This window comes from Lynx rufus, unplaced genomic scaffold (genome assembly GCF_022079265.1).
Source record: "Lynx rufus isolate CCGP_SWC_20201006 ecotype Redwood Valley unplaced genomic scaffold, mLynRuf1.p SCAF_18, whole genome shotgun sequence".
Taxonomy (NCBI): Eukaryota; Metazoa; Chordata; class Mammalia; order Carnivora; family Felidae; genus Lynx; species Lynx rufus.
Genome location: NW_025814832.1, coordinates 18,616,194 through 18,641,842, shown reverse-complemented (window position 1 = coordinate 18,641,842; position 25,649 = coordinate 18,616,194). Strand labels below are relative to the sequence as shown.

General features: G+C 35.7%; 1 protein-coding gene across 1 annotated transcript in view; it reads left to right on the top strand.

Moving 5' to 3' along the window:
* The window catches only part of STXBP4 (syntaxin binding protein 4), a 153,239-nt gene that overhangs the window by 59,904 nt on the left and 67,686 nt on the right, over window positions 1-25,649 (top strand). The window contains exons 12-14 of the mRNA XM_047081003.1: window positions 16,981-17,157; window positions 24,280-24,396; window positions 24,906-24,955. Coding sequence (XP_046936959.1) covers window positions 16,981-17,157; window positions 24,280-24,396; window positions 24,906-24,955 — 344 coding nt within the window. The remainder of the gene's footprint in view (window positions 1-16,980; window positions 17,158-24,279; window positions 24,397-24,905; window positions 24,956-25,649) is intronic.

Sequence of the window (25,649 nt, the reverse complement as noted above, 5' to 3'; positions counted from 1 at the left end):
GCCACCATCATCTGTGGCTTGTGTTGTAATGACAGCTTCCTACCAGATCACCCTGCTCTTACCCTTGTTCCACCACCATACTGTCTAATCTGAACAGAGCAACCAGAAGTATCTTTTTAAAACTTAAGTTAGAACTCTCTAGGGATTTCCATCACAGAGTAAAAGCCAAAATCCTACCAGTAGTAGCCTACAAGTCAATGTGAGAGCCTATGATGACCTACCTGATCTGCTGTTCTCACACTCCTCTTACCTCAGTGACCTCACCTCGTATCACTCTTCCCTCCCCCCGTTCCCTGCACCCTCACTCCACTGACCTCCAACCCTTACTATGTGTGGAGAAGTTTTGTGGTATTATTAATTGCTTTCTTAGGTGTTATATGCTTTCATGTTTTTGCCCTTTATATCTCCCAAATAGAGGGTAAGCTTCATAGGGGAGCTATCTCTGCTGTGTTCTCTGATTTATATTAGAATAATATCTGACACAGAGTAGGTACTTAGTAAATATTTGGTGAATAAAGGGATGAATGAAGAATATCTATACTTAAGAGTATTCGGTAACTCAAGATCAAATAAGAGGCTTTTGTAATAGTGTGGACCAGCACTGTCTAATGGAGGTATGAGAGCCCCCTATGTATTGTTAATTTTCTTTTTTAAAATTTTTTTAATATTTATTTATTTTTGTGTGAGAGAGAGAGAGAGTACAAACAGGGGAGGGGCCATTGAGAGAGAGAGACACACACACACACACACACACACACACACACACACACAGAATCCGAAACAGGCTCCAGGCTCCAAGCTGTCAGCACAGAGCCCAACACGGGGCTTGAATTCCCAAGCCGTGAGATCATGACCTGAGCTGAAGTCAAATGCTTAACCGACTGAGCCACCTAGGCGTCCCCGTATTGTTCATTTTCTAGTGGCCACATTTTTAAAACAGTAAAAAGAAATAGGTAAAATTATTTTAAATATACTTTAGTCTGATATATCTAAAATAGGATTGAAGATGCAATAATATTAAAAATTCATTAATGAGATATTTTTACATTCTTTTTTCATACTGTATCTTTGAAGTCCAGTGTTATTTACACTTAGAGCATATCTTATTTTGTACACTAAATTTTCATTGAAAATGCTGTATCTGTGTTTAGATTTAACAAGATTTACTGTTGAAAAAAATGGTTTCATATACACAAATTTTCCAGACATAACTTAAAAATTTTCTACTAACTGAATACCAAAATCTTTTTCTAATAATATTTGCATGCATATGGATAAAACGATTTCATGCTTTTCTAGAAGACTTTGCCTTTCAAGCAAATTATTTCAAAACTACATCTTTTCAAATTAAGTATATCACTAATTCTTAATACCATTAACATCAAGTTCAAGGAAGTATATATTGAAAGCAATTCTAAATTTATCAGTATCAACTTAGCATACCTTAAATTTTTCTTAGTTTTTTGTAACTAATTTATGTGACACTATGAATAATTAAAATCTGCATATTAATTTATGGTAGAAAATATGTAAAATCATTATTATTGATGGATATTATTTAAAGTTTTAATGTCAGTATAAATTCTTATACTTGTTTGGCTTCACAAATAAGCCTTCCCTTTTCTTGGTGCTTTAAATTTAGCTCATTCATGTGCAGTGTGATAATGATTTTTTTTGTCCTTGATTATTGAATATTAGGCAAGCATTCCTTCTGTTTTAAGAAAATTTTTAATTCAAGTTAAAAATATGGTAAATCTTTGTAAAACTCTTGCACAATTCAGCCAAAGACTATTGGCAAAGAACACAGGATCATTAAACCCATTGTCTTCTAAAGTTAGTGAAGAGTCATAGAATTTGCACATATATACTAAACAATATTAACAACTGTATCCATGACGTTTTTCACACATTCAGTTTCAAAAACTGAGCACAGATATTTTCCACATGTAATGTACAGTGGAATGAAGCAATAAAGAAAACAGTCTCTTGTTGGAAAATGTCAGTAAGTTTGAATTTTTGATCCAACAAGGCTGCAGCATCATCTATTATGATAAGCAATTTTATTCATTATCCAGCTGAAACTCTTTCTTTGAAAGATGTAAAAGTTAAAAATATCTAGACCACACGTTTGATTTTTTTTAGGCTGCAGATTGATAGCTTTTTGTCATAAATTTGGAAGTTCCCTAAGATAGTACATGCATGAAGTTTGAATTGGGCAGTGTCTCCTATGTCACATGGCTCACCTAAAGCTAAAGAAAGGTCTTTGTAGTTTTTCAGATTTTAAATCAATGGATCATTGATGTTGTTAAAAAGTTCTTGTATTCTGTAGGCATTTGTTTTGTGACTTAATTGATGATCTTTCATTTTTGGTAAAATATCTTTTCTAGTCTTTTATCATAACTGAAATTACCATCTTGATCTAAAAATGGCTTATTTACTCTTTTGTGCAACTATCCAAGCCATTTTATAGCTGGCCAAAACTACAAATATTAAACATTTACTTCTGACTTCAGGTGACTGATATCATTGGTTCTTGTTTCACTATTAAGAGAAAACTTACCAGATTCACTAGATTCACTATGTAGGTACAAAAATGCCTCTTAATATTGTTCACTTTTTATACACTTAAAATTTTTCATCACAACAGACAGCTTTGTAGATTGCAACTGAATTTGTCATGAAATTTGCAACATAGCTTCTTGTAGTCTCTTTTTATTGTCCTGATTATATTACTAGTTAATACATATCTATTTTATATTGTACCGGTAATATGTCTTCATTTTAGGGGCGCCTGGGTGGCTCAGTCGGTTGGGTGTCCGACTTCGGCTCAGGTCATGATCTCACAGCTTGTGAGTTCGAGCCCCGCGTCAGGCTCTGTGCTGACAGCTCAGAGCCTGGAGCCTGCTTCGGATTCTGTGTCTCCCTCTCTCTTTGCCCCTAACCCACTCACGTCCTGTCTCTGTCTCTCTCAAAAATAAATAAACATTAAAAAAATTTTTTAAAAATATGTCTTCATTTTAAATATAAAATCTTTTCCATACCTACTACTTTAAATAGAAAAAATAATTATATTCTAATAAAAATAAGCATTTCAACTTAAAACCAATTATGATTTACATTAAGTATTACTGTAACTCATGTTGTTGCATAAAATGTTCAGATAAGCACATTCTTACATTATTGCATTAAAAATTTATGGGGCGCCTGGGTGGCGCAGTCGGTTAAGCGTCCGACTTCAGCCAGGTCACGATCTCGCGGTCCGTGAGTTCGAGCCCTGCGTCGGGCTCTGGGCTGATGGCTCAGAGCCTGGAGCCTGTTTCCGATTCTGTGTCTCCCTCTCTCACTGCCCCTCCCCTGTTCATGCTCTGTCTCTCTCTGTCCCAAAAATAAATAAACGTTGAAAAAAAAAATTTTTTTTTAAAAATTTAAATTAATTAATCCATAGTAACCACATCAGTTTATGTATATTACACGAATGACTTACATGCCTATTGAACACTACAGTTCAACAATTATATCTTAAATGATGCAGTCATTAAAATGAAACAAAGCTCCATCAAAACAGTAAAGTTTTGTAAAATGGAAAAATATTTTATACTTGAGAATGTTTTAATTTAAATGCAAACTAACTAAAACTGTATTGAAAATTCAGTTGACCAGCTATATTTCAAGTGCTCAATAGCCACATATAGCTAGCGGCTACCACAATGGACACTGCAAATCTAGAACCCTACATTCTTTTTTTTTTTTAACGTTTATTTATTTTGAGAGAGAGAGGGAGAGAGAGAGCGTGAGTATGCACATGTGTGCATGAGCAGGGGAAGGGCAGAGAGAGAGAGGGAGAGAGAAAATCCCAAGCAGGTGCAGAGCCCAACACTGGGCTCAATATCACGAGCTGTGAGATCATGACCTGAGCCGAAATCAAGAGTTGGATGCTTAACTGATTGAGCCATCCAGGCACCCCTAGAACTCAACCTTCTTGCTACTCAGAACATGATCCAGGACCAGCAGAGTCAGTAACACCTGGAAGTTAGCATTGCAGGGTCTCACATGCCACCCCAGACTTCCTGAATCAGAATCCGTATCTAAGAAGTCGCCAGGTGATTTGTACGCACTTTAAAATTTGAGAAGCACTGTTCCAGGTGATAAGTAGTGGAGGGTTTAACCTGGTGGTGGCAATGGAAATACACCAACGAGGTCTGTGTGAAAGATACAATGACAGTAGTCAATCAGACTTAACAATGATAGAATGTACAGTAATGGAGCAGTCAAGACTTTGTAATTTAGTGATTGAGAGGCTATAATGGTTCATGCTGTAATGATTCATAGTATTCTTAGTATTATGTAATGTGTATTTTCCAGGGGCGCCTGGAAGGCTGCTTCAGGTTCTATGTCCCTCTCTCTCAGCCCCTCTCCTCATGCTCTGTCTCTCTCTCTCTCTCAGAAATAAATATATATCGGGGCACCTGGGTGGCTCAGTCGGTTAAGCGTCCGACTTCAGCTCAGGTCATGATCTCGCGGTCTCTGAGTTCGAGCCCTGCAGCGTGCTCTGTGCTGATGGCTCAGAGCCTGGAGCCATCTCTGCTCTCCTGTGTCTCCTCTCTGCTCCTCCCCTGCTCACACTCTGTCACTCTCTCTCTCTCAAAAATAAATTAACATTAAAAGAATGTTTTTAAAAATAAATAAATATACATTAAAAAAATTAATGTATATTTTCCAGTTTTAGCAAAAACAGTTTAAAGTATATGTATGTATTCGTATATACAAGTATATCCATACATTTTGGCACAGCTATTCATTTCAGTAATATACACTTTCAATAAAAAATATACTGCCCAAAATCAAGCATAAAACTGTTCTTTTTATTTTTTATGTTTTTATTTTTTTAGTATATTGACCGAGTATACCATTCAACTTATGTATATAGAATGATATCATTCTGTTTAAGGGGATTTCAGCGATACAGATGAATTGTTAATGAGAGTTCCTATACTTTGTTGAAAATACTAAAATTCTGTCTCCTCAAGGATTAATTTCTTTATTCACAATTAGCAAAAGAGTGTTTAAAATCACAAATAGAGAATGTGTATAACTCTTAAAAACTTTTAAAAACCAGAAACTTGAGTTATATGAAAAGTACATAGGTAACCTGATTATTAAAACACCACTAGATTGATTTTTAATTTATTTTACAATGATGGTTACCAGTTCAATTTGATATCTTTTGTTCACTCATTTATAAACTTTTAATTGAATTATTGTGAGACAGTGGCCTGATCCTAAAAACAGAATAATCTCCCCTTTTTGAAGGTCCATTAACTATTGCAAATTATGGAAATTAAATTACCTTTATTTAGTATAGTGACCCAAAAAGAAAGCAGTGAAGAACTGAAAGGGAGAGAGGGAAAAAGGGAGAGGGAGGAAAGAAAGAAGTAAAAAGGCAAGAACAGGCTATGAAGAGATCCTTTTTCTCTAGAAAGGATCAGGTGTGCTGCTTTTTTTCAACCAGGGCTGACTACTAGAATACTTACTTATTTGTAAGGAATTGGCTGCACTGTTCTCTTTTATGCCTTACAGAATAACCCCACCTTACTGTTTAAAATCATGAGCACAATTTCCCACAAAATAAGACTTCTCGTTATTTTTTCTTCAAGTTCTAACAACTTTTAACAGGCATGGGCCATTCTCCTAACAACTTCCTTTGATCAACAACTTTTCTAAAATGTACTCTCACACTTAAGTTGTTTCAAGTTGGTTTCAGCAGTGTGTTTATGACCTAAGGCAGCGGTGAACTGGTAAACAGTCCAAAGCCAAAGTATTTAGCTTGTCTGAACCAGTCCTTGCGCTAAAGAAACACGGGAAATTGCTCATTTGGCAACTTCTTGACGTTCAGATAAGCCCAGTTACAGTTAGCCTCACCTGTGCAAAGGTTGGGTTGAATGTTTGACGAGAGCATGAAGTCCTGAGGCAGAAACGTAAGGTCAAATCAGCACAGGAGTCTCTGTGGGTAGTTAAGGTTGAACATGAACTTAGTTACAGCTGGTGCAGCTGGCTTGTGAGCTGTCTTGGTTGATGGATGAAGCAACAAAGGAAACTAACAACGGATTAAATATATCTCTAAAAGGAACAACAATACTATGGGATTTACTAAAGGAGTACTCATGTATTTACACTCTTAGAGATTGTGTTTCTTTCTGCATTTATTAAAGAAACAGTAAAGCCTCTAATTTTTAGAAGTGGTGTCAGTGCCCATACCCTTTTTATTTTTATTTTTTTGTGATCTGAACTTTTTATAGTATTTCAGTATAGCACTAGTAGATATTCTAAGATGCTCTCTCATCTTCAGAAAGGAAAAGAAGAAAAATACATATATTTGATTTGTCAGTCTTTTCTCTTCTGAAAGGGTACTATAGTAAAATGTTCCTATGCTTCCATTTCAGGTAGTCACTTTGTGACCTCAAAATGTCAACTTTTATTTTCTATTAAAAATCTGCTTTACAGGCATCTCTCATGCTACTCTTTTATAGCCGCAGCCACCTCCTTCTGTCCTCCCTCCACTAACGCCTTGCAACCAGTAATCTGTTCTCTATCTCTATAATTTTGTCATTTCAAGAATGTTATGTAAATGTGATCATACAGTATGTCACTTTTGGGCATTGGCTTTTTTCACTCAGCATAATTCCCTTGGGACACATCCAGGTTGTTGCGTGTATCTATAGGTTGTTCTTCTTTATTGCCAAGTGCTTATAAAACTGGTGAAATCTGATTAAGGTTGGTGGATTGCATCAATGAAATTTCCTGTTTGTGATATTTTACTGTTATAGTCATGCAAGTTATAAGCATTGGAAGAGGCTTATTGAAGAATACAGGGAACCTCTCTCTATTATTTCTTACAAATATGTATAATTTACAGTTATCTTTAAATGATTTTTTAAAAGCCTTTTTGAGAGATGAAATTATAAAGCTCTTATAATGACAGACAGCAATCTGAGCGGAGAAATTTATTAAAAAAGAAAACTTGGTTGAATTTATTTTTCAACATTAATTCCCTTTTTGTGAATCAAAATATGACCCATGTATTTTCCAACATTAGACTTTGCTCAAGAAACTGCCTGAGTTAAAGACAGCTTTCTTGGAAAGGGAACACAAGAACAGTCCAGTTGGCGTCCCTCTTTGCCCAGACACCAGCCATATCCAGTGATTCACTGGACGTGAATGTGGCATTCTGACCAAGCATTGGCAAACAAAGATGTCTATTTCAGAATCCCCATTCCCAAACAGTTTTCTTTTTAATGTAGAAAAGGTCTTACCATTTTAAGAAAACCTGAGTAAAATTTTGTTATCCTATTGATACTACAGAACCCATTTGAATGGTGTCAGCTCAATTAGAATCACAGAATTTTTGAAGTTGGAGGAATTTGGAAGGGAAATGACCTTATTCTTCACAGAAACCTTCCAGTTCATTTGATGACAGTATTTTCTGTAGTTGGTTGGCTTAGCTAGAACTGATGTTGGGGTTCTGGGTTCCCCGCCGTGAGCCACTTACTTTCTGGCTGTTCAGGGACCAATTCAGCACTCTGTCATCAATTGTTTCACACATGCGTTGTAGTGACTTACAAGGGAGACTTGGCAAGGGAATTTAAGAAACATTTATTGAATGCTCTTTTGTATGGATGTACTGGGAAAGCTAGACGTCTTATTCACAAGGAACTCTCAATCCAGTGAGAAGAAAGTAAAATAGAGCAAAACCTATAAAGCATTGTAGCATAGGTGCCCAATCGCTGGTGCGTTGTCAGAGGTATATTTATCTACCACAGCAGACATTACTCCCTTTAATTTTTCTTATTTAACTTAAAAGTACAAATCCCTAAAATTTCATTAGCTGCTAAGAGAACACCTTTCAGGGTGTGTTTTAAGCATCTGTGTACATGCCAGACTTTTATGTCTCTTGATGTTAGAGCAATATATATTGCTGACAAACTAGTAAATTTTACCCAAGGAGGAAGTAGTGATAAGGCAGCTGACACTATAAAACTCTTATCTTGGCAGTTTACTATGTGAGAAACACTTTCAGTACTCTTACTTCAATATGGGACTCTCTTGACATTGTGTTAAGTGATTTATTCACAAACTGTTTTAGAATTAAAAACAAGACTTCTCTAGTCATACCCAACCCTATATAAATAAATCACCCTATTTGAAAATACTGTACTTCGATCCATTGTCATCCATGTTAGATACCAAGGATTGTCTGTGGTGATGAGTTTCAGATGAAATTGTGAATTCCATCACAATTCTTTAATATTGAAGGTAGCTCATTTCCTGATCTGATTGCTAGGGACATTCTGTCACTCCTGAGCATATGCCCTTCGTCTTATTCCCCACCCCCCATCCCTTTTGGCTCTTCATTTCTCTTATATTCCTAATAACTGTTTTTCCTCTTTTCCCACATCATTTTATAAGATCTCTTTACACTGTAATTATTTCCCCCTCTTGCTACCAAATCTGTTGTAAATATTTCCCCATCTACAAATTCCCTTCCTAATTTTTTCAAAGATTTTTTTAATACAGGTGTTTTTGTGTTGACAGATCTTTTTCTTTGTGCCTTCTCCTTTTAAATAATTTTCTTAAAAGTCCTTTCCTTACCAGACATCAGATACATATTAACCTGGTTTTCCACCTCACTGTATCTGTCTTTATTTAACCTATCTATGAAATTATTTTGTTTGGTCTATGGTATGAAATGAGGAACTACACTTTATACTTTTGTCTTCCCAGATAATTTGTTGTTGCAACTACTCACTCTGTTGTGGTATCTCCATTACCATAGATTAAACTGTTACATAGTCTAGGGTCTGTTTGGGGCTATCTGCTCTTTCAGCTGCTTTGTCAATAAATATTTATTGGGTGAATGAATGTTTTATCTAACTCTTCTTTGGCCAGTACCAACTATTTTGGTATATGCCTATGTCCTTGAACCACATCCTACCTCTTTCTTTCCTGTTGTTACTGTTGTTTCCCAAAATTTGTGGTACCAGTTCTCACTGATTTCTTTTTCTTCCAAATGAATTTAAGAATATTATTACCTTTTATCTAGATTACAGCTTGGAATTCTTGGTCAAGTTCTTCCAAAACAAACAAAAAAATTTGATAAAATTACGATCCCAACTGAATTAAAACTCTAAAAGTTAAATTGGAAGTTACATATTTCTGTTTCAAAGCCAGCTCTTTGTTAAACCCCAAACTCCAGATAAATTCTAAATGTTTAAATAGCCAAAACATAGCTTTTGTGTTGTAGCAGGTTTCAGTGAGCAGAGTTGACATTCTGATTAGGAAAGGAAATGCCCAATACTGTAGATGTTTCCTTCAGTACATTTGTAATCAGACTTGGAGAAGTAGGAAGACAGTTTTTTTTTTTTTTTCTTTCTATCAACCTTCACTAAACTAGAAAATGCATGTTTAGGGTTAAATATATTTAACTGGATTTTAACAAATTAATATTTATATTGTGAACAAGTTACATGGTAAAATTTATGAGATAGGTGTACCTGTGTGTCTGTCTTTGATTAGGGACTTCTGTTTATAGACAGAGATTGAAAATTGTTTCTTTGGTTTTCTTTGATGTTCAGAGTCAGAGCTCAGTTTTGCACCTTTTGGAGAATGAGGCAGGTGCAGGTAGAGAAGCTGACAGCTCTTGGGAGGGTTAATTAGAGCTAATTATAATTTGATTGACCTGCTTTTCTTCCAGAAAGCTTAACCAAATCTTCCTTTGCAAAATGGGGATTTTGTTTTTTCTTACAAACTGAAGAAAATCGTTGTTTCTTGGATTTATGAGTGTCTGTCATTTTACACACTTTCCAAAGAAGTGTCAGCACATAATTCATAGAAGCAGGGATACAGGTGGAGTTGGAATGGACCTTCAAGATTATATAGTCCCTGAGAGCATATATTATATTAGCTTGTGATGAAAAACTACTTTTTGGGAAAGATAAACTAGTGTGCATAATTTTTAAATCTATGTGATGAAAAACTAAGAATAAATTTGTAAAACACAATGAAGTGTAACTGTTCCTAATTCCACATAGTTTTGATATAATCTTATTAACTTGATAAATACTATGAAAGGATGTTTAAATGTATATATAAAGAGAATATAATGAAGTGATTTGCTTTTCATTAAGTGTTTTTCATAGCATGGTTTATGGTTGTTATTGTAATTATTCAAATGAAATATCATTCTAATAGTCCAATAAAATTGAAACCTTTTATGAAGGACTTTCCTATGAAAGCTTCTTACCTAATAAGATTTTCTAAGGCAGTTACTATATATGAAAAACAAAGTTGACATTTTTACCATCAACTCAGTTGTATCTCATATTTATGGTTTAAGTGGAGCACTTGTTCATGTTAGATAGGGTTTTACTCTCAGCTTGTGTTCTAATTTGAACAATCAAGACTCGTTGGCTTTAGAAGTCAGGCAGTAAAATACTTAATATTTTAATGAGGATTCAAGATAGCAATAGGAGATACTAAGTAGTATGTGATTAATTATAGACAACAGATATAAAAGATAAAAGGAGGGAAAATTGTAAGCGGAAGTGGTCTGGGAAGATTGGAGAAGGTATAATCTGAAGTAGATTTTAAATGATAGACAATCAAATGAAGGAAAAAGAGGAAAAGTGTATACATAGCAGAAGGAACATTGTCCTGGACAGCATCTTAGAGGTGGGAGAGTTTAGTCTGGGAAATTTGGAAAGTAATGTACTTGGATATGGTAATCATGTAAGAGAATTGAATGTGCCAAAGCTGGAAATAGAGATTTGGAACAAGTAGTGGAGAGCCTTGAAGTATGGAGATTGAGGTTCTATTTTATCATACTACCTAAGGTTTTCTCAGTCTTGTTACGTGAGCAGTATTTTGGGAAAATTGATCCTTCAAAAGTATGCAGAATATGCAATAGTGAAAAACACAATGGGCAGATAGTGAAGAACACAATGGGCAGGGTGATCATTTATGTGATTCTCATAGTATCTAACTATGAGGTGATGGAAACATGAATCAGTCGTGGAAGCAAGAATGCAGATTAAGGAATAGGTGGAAATATATCATAAACGAAGACTTCGCAGTATTTAATAACTGGCTGGGTATGAAGTGGATGGTAGGCTGGATGTATGCATGAAAGAGGAGTAAGGAAAGAGAAAGGAGAGAGCACATATCAGAGGCACATAGAAAGTTCTGTGAATTAACTACCCCTCTCCAAAGTGCGTCCATGCTTAAATAAGGAACAAGTTGCATATTCATTTGTGAATATCTGCAAATAATTTGAGATCATCCATTGGAGAGAAATGGTATACATGCTTTAAAAATCTGATAAGGAAACTAGAGGTAACTTGCTTTTAAACACTTTTCCTTCGACAGCCCTCTTCCTGCAGTAACCCTTAATCTTTTTTCACAAGCTGTAGTGGGACAAAGACCAACAAGGGTTCGCCAATGAGTGAATGTAGGAAGCTGATAAGAGAAGTATTCTTTCAGGCTTAGTAGCATAAGTTACATTACACCAAGACATATATCTCTTTGCAGTCTCTTTTTTTCCTCCTGTCGCCTATTGACATTTTGAAAGATTTACTGATTGGCTTAAAAATTACAGAATTTCGAAGGTTAGTGATATGGATGTGCTAGCCTAATTACAAATGTGCAACTGTTGTTAATGCTTGCTCCTACTTTAGGGAGTCGTAACTGGAGAAGAAAATCTTTTACATAATTGTTGCTAACGTTAAAAAGACCCATGCCTATTATGTTCCCAAACAACTTCTCTAAAGTTCAATAACTGGTATTACTAATTGATTGCCTCAGGAAAGCCCTTAATAAATTGTCTAGTCTAGCCCTCTGATCACATAGGTGATTATGTATATTTTTCAAAAGCAGTAAAGAGGAATGGGAAAGAGCAGTACCAAGAACTATAATCGTTTCTTTAACCCTCCTGTGAGAATTGTTTCGATGTTATAAAGTAGTTGTTATTTCCCATTATACATCTGGACAAACTGAGTCTTAGAGAATTACATAGCCAGAAAAAAAGAAAGACTACACATCAAAGATTCTGACCTAGCTTTAGCTCATCTAACACTCATGTTTTTTCTTCTACATCATGTTCCTTGTGGGGGTGGAAAAGCACATAGCACATTGTCTTTTGTCTGAGCTTATGGTGCCCTTTGTGTGAGTTTATAGTACCCTTTGTCTCTTTTGTCAAAGGAGAATTTGGCCTGATCTTTCCTGAAGATTCATTGTGAAAATGTAAGGTGGAAAATCCTCGTTTTACAATGGGACAGTATGAGTTGAAGGTATTTCCTCAGTGTCACCAAAAAAAAAAAAAAAAAAAGACAAATCAGAGATTTGATTTCTTGTATATGGATATGTGCTTCTGGTGTATGTGCTCACACTGCTTAGTATTAAAAACCATAATGCTTATGTTGATTTTTCTGATTGCTATAACGTCTTGGTTTCTCTTTTATTTTCTAACTTTCTAAACTGAATTAATCTCTATCTAATACAAAATAAATCAGTGAACTAGCTGCAGCATTTATCCTGATTGGATTTCAGGCTCATGGTGAGGTACTCAGAAAATTCTGGCTCAATTGTTACGGACATGGGAGGCTTTGCAGTTATTTATTAGAAGACAACCCAGGAAGAAAAGAAAAAATGGATTTATGTGATCCTGTATTGCTAAATACAGCACACTGCTGCTGTCTCTTTTTTACTGCTTCCTCTAAAAGTCATCGTTTCAATGCACTAATCTTTTAAACAGCCATTCAGTGGGAATTGGGCTAGAACTTTGCTAAGGGGTCACATTTACCAACCCGACAGTTATACATTTACAAAAGAAATAGCATGAATTTATTCAGCATCAAAACCTCTGCATCTTTTACCACCCAACTGCATTTCACACTGTATTACCATCAGTGAACTATCATGACTATATAAATTCCATCCAGATTCTTCATTTAATTAACTAGCATTCTTTGAACAAAAATAAAAGTGCTGTTTTTATAGGGGAATAAAAGCTGCATGAAGTGAGTGTGAAGGAGACAAATCATCAAATTAGTTATTATTCATTGCAGCTATGGAGAATTCTCTGCCCCTCCTCTTTCTCTTCAGTGGCACTGTATTTTTTTCTAGCTTGATTGAATGAATGGGAAAGGGGGGAACAGTGTAGCAGCCTCAAAGGTATTTCAGTATATTGTAATGGTCACATCCTAAGCTCATGTGGGGTTGGGCACTGACGATATTGTCAAATACAAGTGATTTTTTTTTTTAATCATTTTCTGTTTTTGGAGAGACAGTATGGCATAGTAGCCAAGAGCATGAACTTTGTGCTTTGTGACTAGACAGCCTTGGTTCAAATCCTAGCCTGTTTGCGACTTTTTTTTTTTTTTTTTTTTTTTTTTTTTGAGAGAGAGAGAGGGAGCATGAGCAGGGTAGAGGGAGGAGGAGCAGAGAGAGAGAGAGTTTCTCTGCACTGTCAGTGAGAACCTCCATGCAGGGCTCGATCCCATGAACTATGAGATCATGACCTGAGCTGAAACCAAGAGTCAGACGCTTGTGAGCCACCCATGAGCCCCTAGGTTTGTGTTTCTGAGCAAGTTACTTAATGTATCTGTGCTTCAGTTTTTTCCACCTGTTAAATGAGTATAATAATAGACATACCTCAGGCAGCAGTGTGTGGATTGGCTGAGTTGGTCCATGGAAATCATTTACAGTAGTGCCAATATCCATCTGCATCCTGTATGTACAAAAGCAGTCTGATGTGAAGGTGATGAAGCTGTGACACCAGTGACTTGGTCACCTGGCCTGAACCAATTGATGTGGCTTTATAAATGTTCTTTTATTTACCCAGATAGTTCTTTGTAACAGTATTTTTTGATTATAAGACAGTTTTAAAAATAAAGAAATTAAGTTTTGTTTTTAAAAAAAATTTTTTTTTTAACATTTATTTATTTTTGAGACAGAGAGAGACAGAGCATGAACGGGGGAGGGTCAGAGAGAGAGGGAGACACAGAATCCGAAACAGGCTCCAGGCTCTGAGCGGTCAGCACAGAGCCCGATGCGGGGCTTGAACTCACGGGACCGCGAGATCATGACCTGAGCTGAAGTCGGACGCTTAACCGACTGAGCCACCCAGGTGCCCCAAGTTTTGGTTTTTTTTATTTGAGTATAGTTGACATGCAATGTTACATAAGTTTCAGGTGTACAAGGTAGTGATTCAACAACCATACAGTTATGCTGTGCTTGTAATTACCCTGTGTCGCCATGCAACGCTGTTGCAATACTGTTGACTGTATTCCCTACCGCTGAATCTTTATTCCTGTGGCTGAAATGGAGCTCTTTGAATCAGAGGTGTGATAGGCAGTTGGTTGGCCATATCTCTCCATCCTGAACCCTGCTGCCAGATTTAGCTTTCTGAGACACTCTGTTCTCAAATCAATTTCTGTTCAAAAGGCCTTAAAAGTTACCTGATATGGGGCACCCGGGTGGCTCAGTCAGTCAGATGACCGACTTTGGCCCAGGTCATGATCTCATGGTTTGTGAGTTCGAGCCCCACATTGGGCCCTGTGCTGACAGCTCGCAGCCTGGAGCCTGCTTCGGATTCTGTGTCTCTCTCTTTCTGCTTCTCTCTCTCTCTCTCTCAAAAATAAATAAGCATTAAAAAAAAAAAAAAAAGTTACCTGATGCAAGCTCTTTTGCCTGTCATGCCATTTCCACCAGAGCCTTGCTTGTTCTTTCCCTGTATCTCCTCAACCTTTTTTATCCATTGTTCTCCCAGGAAGCATGTACTCCAGTCAAAATTAATCTAGTGCCATTTTTCAAATGTACCACATTCCTTCTTGTCTCTCTTCCTTCGTTCACATTGGTCTTTTTGTCTAACATGCCCTACCCTGTTCCTCCACTTATCTAAGTTATACCTAATTTTCTGAACTGAGCCATAAAAGGGAAGGTACCTTTTATCCTCTTTGTATTTTTTATCACATAATATGATTGTCTGGATGTGCTAGCTGCTAAGTAAATGCTGTTAATGATGATGAAGTCTTCTGTTAGCTCTACTTTCAAACTATATTTAGTATCTCACCACTTTACACCAACTCCAACACTGTCACCCTTGTTCAAGCCACAGTTACTTTATGCCTGTCCCCTTCTTCCACCTGCTCCACCCTTGCCCACTCCCTACAATTTACTCTTAACCCATCTGCAAAAGTATTGCACTTACAGGTTAAGTCAGATCATAATCGTTTCTCTGCGCCAAACTCCCCAGTAACTTCCCATCTCACCCTGAGTAAAGCCAAAGTTTTTATGATGCCCTACAAAAGCCTCTTAAGGTCTGCCACTCCACCCCAACACCATCCCTGCCCTCACTCCTTGTGTCCTACTACTCCCTTCTTCCTGTCCCTTACCACTCTCTACTTCTGTCACACTGGCTTCTTTGCTGTTCTCTAAAGATGCAAGGAACAGTTCCACCTCAGGGCCTTTGCACAAACTGGTTCCTTTTCCCAGAAAGCTCTTTGAGAAATCTTCATGGCTCCATGCTTCCTGCAGCTCTCTGATTAAATGTCTTGTCAGTAAGGTCTTCACTGATAATCCCTAATTTATTGTCTATCTCTCCAAACTAGAGTGTAAATGGGGGGGAGGGGGTGCATGAGGGAGGACTTTTTGTCTGTTTTGTTAGGTTCTCTGTCCTCAGTACCTGAAACAGAATCTGACATATAATAAGTACTTAGGAAACAGTTAGTGCATGTATGAATGAAAAATTGACCCTTAAAAATATGTCCATATTCTTAACTCTCCCTTCATTTCAAACGTATTTAGACTCAAACAAAAGCAAGCATCCTATAATAGCTCTGAGAAAATTAAAATAGCCATAGTTGAATATTAGCCATGGCAATTGGAGCAGAAAGTTCCATTGCAGAGAAAAGATATTTCTGCATCAAGTAAAGAAAAAGAAATCGTTTACAGTATAATAACTGCCACGTGAAATTATATTAGGTGTCCTGGGGGGACTGTCGTCGACCCAGCACCAAAGCACATTTTGAGAGCACATATGGTTTTGGTCACTCCATCCTCTTCCTAAGGTAGAGAATGTAGCTAGTTTGGGGGTTTTTTATTTGTTTTTATTTGTTTGTTTGTTTTGTCATTTGTTTTGTCACTTAGTTGTAGAGTAAAAAGGTGAAAGAGCATTAATGTTGGAGTTTAGCAGACCCAGGTTTAAACTCTGGCAATACTATGTGTCCTTGGACAGAATGGGTAACCTCTCTGAGCCTCTGTTTAATTATGTATAAAATAGTTTTTAATAATGCCTTTCTCTGTTCTAGAGGTTAAATGAGAAAAGACACATGAATCTTCTAGGACAAAAATGTCATGTGAGCATCGCACCCTATAGAAATAGCTATATGTTTTGCTACTGAATTCCACCTTTTGGCTTAAATCAAAAGGGAGAAATAGCAGTTAGACTGATGTCTAGGAATAAGCTTTGGATCCTGGGCTTGGACCACAGGGAAGTCTGCTACACCACAGATCTCTCAGCTGTATCTGATGAAGCTGTAAGCACCTTTCTAGAACATGAGCCCTACCACCTACTTGAGTTTTGTGGAAGCCTACTCTTTTTATCTTCTGAACCAGTTCTTATTCTAGTCTCCATTTTCAATTCCCTTCTACTTCCCTTATTTCCAAAATGTTATGCTAGCTGTGTGAAGTTGGAAATCCTATACTGAAAATTATCCAGGAGATCAACAGAGGAAAAGTAAGATCAGGCATTTACTGTCCATAATAAAATAACGTGAAGACTCATTTTCACATTGATATGTGAGGAACACATGTATATCTATTAAGTTTGGGAATTGTAAGTTCCAGAGGGAGGAAAATATTTTGTTTAAACGTTATGTTTTTTTTTTTAACATGGCTTTTTTTCAATGGCATGAATTTTGCAATCCTCAGGAAGCCAAAGCTGTTGTTGAAGAAACCAGAGCCCTGCGAAGTCGGATTCACCTTGCCGAAGCCGCACAGCGACAGGCACACGGAATGGAAATGGACTATGAAGAAGTGATCCATCTGTTAGAGGCCGAGATCACAGATCTAAAGGCTCAGCTTGCTGATTATTCGGACCAAAATAAAGTAAGCAAAACCGTCCTCTCTTTTAGTTACCATGGTTTCCTTGCCGTTGTCATGTATCCTGTTTTCATTTTCTTTTCATCTGCACTTCTAAACTAGGTCAGTGTTTGTCTTCTATTATTCAATGATAGGATGATGTGTCGTGATGGGATGGGGGGGTAAGGTGAAGGTTGTGAGCCTCCCTTTATCCACATAGCTTGGGGATGAAAAAGCATGTGACCCAAATTTATTTGGGTCATTGGTCAACATTGTGCAGCTCAGGCAGTAAGTCCTAGAACTATTTAACATTTAATTGATTACATTGGTTTTCTCCATTTGTTCCTAAACTTGCTAATTTGCCTTGTGGGGAAGGGAGGAGGAGAGTCTAGGGATGGGTTTTCCTCTTTGATTAGAGCACTCAAGGAAGTGTGAATGTTAAATAATTTTTGCCCAGGGCCAAGATAATTAATAGGAAGAAACTGAGTTTGAATTTAATAGGCTCCAATTTCAATAGCAAAATACTGAATGCTATTTATAAGGCAATGTGATCCTTTTTTCATGGGAATTTTTTTATATGATTTTTTAACATAATACATACTATATTCATTGAAAAGTCTTCAAAAACTATAGTAGACATACACATTTTTACTTCACTGAGGTACAAAATTAAGTAAATTGAAATACATATTTAATGACTTCAACAAGTTCATTTAGGATAGGTGTTTACATCTCTAATACAGCCAACTTTCAAGAAAACATAAAGCAAATTTGAATAATTTATGTCTATCTATATAAACATAAAACTGTTAAATACCTTAAATATACCAAGTGGAAGTGAAACCAGTTTTAGAAAAGCAAAATGAAGAGGAAAATCTGAAATTTTCTTTGGCTAGCTCTTGAGAGGCACTAATACATTTCTCACATCTGCCCATTTAAACCGATTCCGAAAGAGCTGATGTTCCTACTTTGATAATACACAAGGCTAAGGGAAAGTTATATTACTTGAAAAGGCAACAATACTTAGAAATACTACATATATTTATTATTTTTGACCCAGTGTTTACATTTTGAAATCAGAGATCCATGCTTAGTTCATGTGAGTAACTTTAACATGATTCTGAAAATATTTGGGGAATTAATCAAAATGTCAAAAGTACAGTTTTATAAAACTCTGTTTACTTTTGGAGGGATAATCAACAGTCTTTAAAAATACATTCTAAGTAATATAATATTCAAAGAGTTCTCATGAATTGATTCAAAAAACTTTTTTAAGCATAGATTATTTGCAATTCTCTGTTCCAGCTCTTAGCTGAGAGACATTTTGGTCCTAAGTTGTCTGGCAATGTAATTAATTCAGTTTTTCTCTTTTTTAGCATAATGGGGTCTCCTGCCATTCCTCCTAACAAGATTCTAAGTTGGCCGTTAACGTGTCTCTGAAAAAAATAATCTTTTGTTTATTTTTCAAAGAAAAAATATTAGACAAGAGCATCTCAACATTTTCCAAACTCAATACCAGTGGAGAAAGAGAAGGAAAGTTTTTTCTTTTTAATTGTTTAAGATTGCTTCAAGAGACATTGACCAAGATGTTGCAGGACATAGATTCAAATATTCTTTTTTAAGACACAGGTTCATTTTGTAACTATGTTTTTTTCACTGTAAGTTTTTCCTTTAAAAAAATTTTTTTTAGGGGCACCTGGGTGGCTCAGTCAGTTAAGCGTCCGACTTCAGCTCAGGTCATGATCTCGTGGTCCATGAGTTTGAGCCCCTCATTGGGCTCTGTGCTGACAGCTCAGAACCTGGAGCCTGTTTCAGATTCTGTGTCTCTGGCCCTCCCCCGTTCATGCTCTGTCTCTCTCTGTCTCAAAAATAAATAAACGTTAAAAAAAAATAAACATTAAAAAAATTTTTTAATGTTTACTTTTTTTTTTGAGAGAGAGACACAGCATGATTAGGGTAGGGGCAGAGAGAGAGAGAGGGAGACACAGAATCTGAAGCAGGCTCCAGGCTCTGAGCTGTCAGCACAGAGCCCAACACAGGGCTTGAACTATAAACTGCAAGATCATGACCTGAGCTGAAGTCGGACACTTAACCGACTGAGCCACCCAGGTGCCTCAAGTTTTCCCTTTTATTATCTCTATACTTACTTACCTTTTTTATTTTTTATTTTTTCTGTTTACCCCCAGCTTAGGAAATAAAACATTACCAAAACCTTTGAAGATCCAGTGACCCTCCCTAGTTACAATCTTCTCCCTTGCCCTCAGAAGTTACCACTTTCCTGGATTTAGTATTAACCATTTTCTTGATCATTTTATCACATATGTTTATATCTCTTACTGGTAAATGTTGTTGAGTCCTGCCTGTTTATCAACTTTATATAAATAGAATGGTCCTACATGTATTATTCTTGCTTTTTTCACTCAAACTTTTATTTTTGAAATTCATCTATCTGAAATTTATAGTTGGTTCATGTATTTTCATTGTTTTTTTTTTTTTTGTACTCCCTTGAATGGATATACTACAGTATATTTGTCCATTCTGTATTTGATGAACAGTCCAATTGTTTCTGTTTTCTTTATTATGAACAATGTTGATAAAAACACTTTTGTATATATCCTGCTCCACATGTATAACAGTTTCTCTTGGGTTCATACCTTAGAGTGGAATTGCTAGGTTGAATGATGATTGATCAACCTTACTAGGTCATGCCTAATTGTGTTTGACAGCTTTTGAGCCAATTTTTACTCCCACCAGTAGTGAATGAGAGATACTATTTACCGCACATCCTTGCTGACACATTGTTTTCATTTACTTTTAATTTATATCAATCTGGTAGGTGTAATAAGTAAATCTCATTATGGTTTAATTTGGATTTCCCTGATTACTAATGACTTTGAGCCACGGGTGTGTTGGGACCAGCTAGCACTGGCTCACAATAGGTGATTGTATGCATATCTTCTCAACTGCCTATTCAGTGACATCAGGTTGTTTGGTAGCTTCATATCAGCTGTGGTGGAATTATTTATACCCCCAAATGCTGTAAACCAGGGCTTTTTGCCCTGGCCCAGATAGCCAGTTGAGCATATATTTATGTACTTGTTAGGCATTTATGTTTTCTGAAATGCCTTTTCATAACTTTCAATTGTTTTTCCCATTAGGTTGTTCTTTGCACATTGATATGTAGTGATTGTTCACATGTTCAAGTTACTAAACCTATATTAAATTATATGTTATTAAAAATCTTTTCTCTCAGATTCATGGCTTACTTTTCACCCAGTGGCAAAAGAAACACTGACTTTCATGTAGTCAAATTTATCAGTCTTTTCCCTTATGTGCCCTTTTACAAGTTCTTCTATTCCCAAAGATATTCTTTATATCTGCCTCTAAGTTTTGATCTTTCTGTCATTGGTTTCGTAGCATTGTATGGGGATGGAGATCCATTTTATTCTTTCTTTATACTAAATGAACGACCAACTATCCCAGCCCCATTTATTCAAAAGCCTCTTCTTTCCTAATTGATCTACAAAATCAGGTCTGTCATATATCAAGATTTCATTTGCATTTATCTTTCTGAGGGCCTGCTATTCTCCTTCACTGGTCTATTTGTACATTCTTGCACAAATAACATACGGTTTTGGTGACTATAACTTTTATAGGGAATCTTGATATATGACCATCCTGCCTAGTTCTTTTTCTTTAAAAGTATGTTGGCTACGTGACCCTTTGTCCTTTTATGTGTATAAATTCAACCAAAAGAAAAAAAAACTACTGGAATTTTTACTGAAAATAAGTTAAATATATAGATGAATTCGGGAAGAATTTACATGTTTATGATTGAGTCTTTATAAACACCACTGAAGCAAAAGACCGGATAATTGCATTGTGGCCAGAGAATCTAGTCTATAGTATAATCGATTCCAAAATATGTTGGCGGTTGCTTTGTGGCTTATACTGTATAGCCAGTGTTCACACATGGTCAAAGTGAGCTTCAAAAGAATTCTTCATGTTTTTTTGATGTATCATTTTATATATTCCACTAGATCAGATTCATTAATTGTAAAGTCCAGCTTTTCTCTAGTCATCTTAATTTCTTTGTGAGAGAAATGCGTTAAAATCTTCCTTTTTTTTTGGTGCGCCTGGGTGGCTCAGTGAGTTAAGCGTCTAACTTCAGCTCAGGTCATGATCTCACAGCTCATGGGTTCAAGCCCCATGTCAGGCTCTGTGCTGAAGGCTCTGTGCTTTGTAGTCTGTGTCTCCCGCTCCTCTGCCCCTCCCCTACTGGTGCTCTCTCACGCACGCGCATTCTGTCTGTCTCTCTCTCTCTCTCAAAAATAAATAAATGTTAAAAAAATAAGAAGAAGAAAAAATCTCCCCCTTTTTTTAAAAATTAATGTTTTTAGCCATATATAGGCTTGGAATTACATTATCATCCTTTATGGAATATTGTGACTCTTCAATTTATCAATCTTATATTCCCCCTAATATTTATTTTTGATTAATACTAAAATAGTTACAACAGTTTTCTTTTGGTATTTATGGTGTATCTGTTTTCCTTCCTTTCACTTTTAACTTTGCATTGTCCTCACGTTTTAATTGTGTATGTGGTAAACAACATATAGCTGAATTGTTCCATCATCTTACTAATTTTTGACCTTTAATTGGAAAGATCTTTCCATTTACCCTGTTTTATTTGATAATGCCGTTGGCTTCATTTCTACCCTCTTTAATTTATGCATTTTATTTGTGCTTTAGTTTTTGGTTGTGTTTTTTTTTTCTTTCAATGTGCCATGTCTTACCTGTTTGTTTGTTTGGTTTTTAATGTTTATTTTTTGTTTATACTTTGTGAGAAAGAGAGTGTGAGCTGGGAGGGGCAGAGAGAGAGGGAGAAAGAATCCCAAGCAGGCTCCACGCTGTCAGTGCAGAGCCCAACATGGGGCTTTATCTGGGGCTTGATCCCATGAACTGTGAGATCATGACCTGAGCCAAAATCAAGGGTCAGATCCTTAACCAACTGAGCCACCCAGGTACTCCTTGTCTGTTTTGTTTTTTTTTTTAATTGGTTCAGATTTCTCCTGTGTTCCCCAACTCCCATTCCATGTATTTCCTTCTGCTGGTTTATAGAAGGTATGTACTCTGTTTCTAATTTTTAATGATTATCTTAGAAATTTTAACATTCTATTTTCACTCAAATTATAAAACTAATCACTAATTTTCCCCTGCTTCTAAATATGATAGTACTTTAAAACCTAAACCCAATCATTCCTTCCTACTTAATTTCTATTTTTGTCAGTATTTTAGTTCTTTCTTGACTTTTAACACCATAAGTTAAACACTATCACAATTTCTTTTGTGGAGTCAACTTTTGTTTAAATAGATGCCTTCTTTACCATTTTCTGTGTCCAGCATTCTTTTTTGTATCTCAGTCCTTCTTGCTAAAATTATTTCCTTCCTGAAGTACAGCTTTTAGAAATGTGTTTAATGAGGATCTGTTGGTAACACATTCTCTTCATTTTCGTTTGTCTGAAAACATCTTTATTGAACTCTTGCTCTTGAAATACATGTGTGCTACATTTAAAGTAAGTTTGCACTTAATTTCTTTCAGTGTCTTTATTCTATGATTGTGATATCAGCAGCCAATCTGTTATTTGTTTGCAATACATTGTTTCTTTCTTGATGATTTTAAGATCTCTTTATCATCTGTGTTCAGCAGTTTGTGATGAGTCATGTGTTGACTTATTTTTATTTATAGTGCTTGAGATTCACTGAGTTTCCTGATCTGAGAAACAGTCTTTTGTTATATCTGAAAAACTCCAAATTGTTATCCTGAGCTATGTCTCTTTCATTCTTTCTGAACCCTCATGTGTGATTCAGATTGAGTATATACTATACCTTCATCTAGTTATTTTCTCCTTACCTCGTCTCCTTTTTTTACATCCTCCCATTTTATTTTTCTGCGGCATTATGAAAACCTTCTTTACCTCTGCCTTCCAGTTTATCCATTCTCTTTTCAGCTATATCTAATTGTATATTAAACTCATAAATTGAGTTTCTGATTTCATTTTGATTATATTTTTATTTTTAAGATTGATTTTTTATGCCATCTGGATCTATTTTTATAGTTTATTTTTCCCTTTATCATGTCTTAAATTCCTCCCTAATTTTTAAAACTCATTAAACACTACTTTATAGTCTATATCTGATTACTCCAATATCTGCTGTCTTTATGTAGTTTGTTTCCTTTATATAATTTGTTTCCTTCAGCTGACTTTTATTCATGGTAGCTTATTTCCTGAGGTCCTGTTCTTTTGACACATTATATGTAGAAATTCTTTGAGATCTGAGTTGAGAAAATATCCCTCCACTGAAGTTTTGTGTTTGCTTCTGCCAGTCTGGAACTTATTTAAACCAAAATTTCAGCTTATAAATTTACAAGACACACAGGCAATGTAAATTATGACCTCAAACCTTCATGAGTTTGGACCCATGAAAGTTTTTTTTTTAACCTACTCTCCAGAACCCAAATCAGAACCATCGATTTACTTCTGTAAGGTTTGTTTCTTTCCAATTCACCGATTAAAGTTCTCACATTTGCCATGTGTGCCCAAAGATATACCCTCAGAGCAAATTATGCTTCAGCATTCTCTTTTATAAGTGGGTTCACCCAGCATTGTTGTTGTTTGTCTTCATGAAATTCCTTTACTGTCAATGGGATTCTTTTACTGTTCACAGGATTCCTTTACTTCTCTGCCAGCTCATCTTTACATTATATCATATTACATTAAATATATATGTGTATTCTCAGTAATTTTTGTTATGCCACACCGGTAGCGATTTCTGTCAACAGCTGGTAAGCCGTGTTGTAAACAAAAACAAAACAATGATAAACTCAATTCAAATGTATTTTACTATAAGAATCAATAAAGCCATATGCAGCTTATCTTGTAAAATTTGCAGCATCCCTATACAGTCTAACTTTTAAATATGCATATACAGTTAATTAAGTGCCTCCCCAAATCAGAAGATAAGTACACTAAGAGAAAATAAATAATATGGTAATGTTGGATATTAGTTAATAAAAACTGAACATAGGAGCCACTGATATAAAATCAAAGAAATGTTTAAGACCCTCCTTTTGATACCTCTATCCAGGAAAGTGTTCAGGAGTTAAGAAAGAGAATCAGAGTGCTCGACTGCCAGTTGCGAAAATCGGAAATGGCTCGAAAAACTTTTGAGGCATCCACTGAAAAGCTTCTTCATTTTGTAGAGGTAAATTTTCCCATTAACATTACCTTATGCCCATTTTTAAGAAATCTATATATGACTGACACTCAGATAAATGTCATGGTGTTTGGTGGCTAGTGAGACATTCTCTGGGCTCAAAACAGCAATGCTAACCAGCAGCCAATTTTAAAATTGCATGAATAATGAAAAAACCAGCTAACAAATAGATTCTTAAGAGCAATAATCCAGACAGGATAACATGGTCCCAAATATATACTATGTTTTTTGAACTCTTTTTCAAAACTGTTAATACTATACAAATATTATTTGATAAATATTTACCCTATAAAAAATGTTTCCATAGCTATTATTACACATCTGAGTGGCGTTGCATGTCAATGTAATTGATTCTTTTTTCCCCCACATAACAGAAACACCTTTTAATCAATTGGGAGTGAAAGGAGGAGGGAGGTTATAAACATTAGTTAAGTAAGAAAAAATGTTTTAAAAATATCAAACTTACATATCTCCTTTACTATCTTATTTGTCTCTAGACTATTCAAGAATTACTTTCTGATAATTCTTATCCTTTATCAAATTTAAGGTAAGAACATTTAAGTGTTTACTGTAGAGTATAATTACGTTTTTCATTTGGTAAATGTGACTAAAATACTAGAAATCTCTTAAATAGCCTTAAGATGCTACATAACGATTTGATGCTGTTTTTAATGTCTTGTGGAAACAGATACAAGGACGTGTTGTTTTTGACCCCATTTCTGTAAAAGAAATTCCTGGAGGTATTTAGTCAGTCACTGTAACCTAGTACTCTATTGAGGTAGGAATCACCTATATTGTTTTTGTCAGGAATTCTGTAAAGAGGGGATTACCTTGAAGTTCTATAAGCATCCTGTGTATAAATAAAAATCACTTTAAAGGTCAGTCTCAAGCCAGCAGATCAGTTGTTATGGCAAACGATTTTATAAAACATGTTCATACAATCGGTTTCTTTCATTTTCAACATTCAGTAGACATAAAAAAATATACATATTTGGAGAATACACCTTGATTTTGTTACTGTTCACAGATTGTTTCCAATTCAAAGTTTCTTACTAAGAGCTACAAACATACTAATACAATTTATGTATTTCAAACTGCAAGACTTTGGTCATTGTGATACATAATGAGAGATACAGAAAGGAAAGTTTCCTGTTTATACATTTTCAGAGCAGTTTTTTTCCCTCATCTTGTAAAAGCTGCCACTAGCAATGTACTTCTACTTCTAGCAATGCATACTTGCA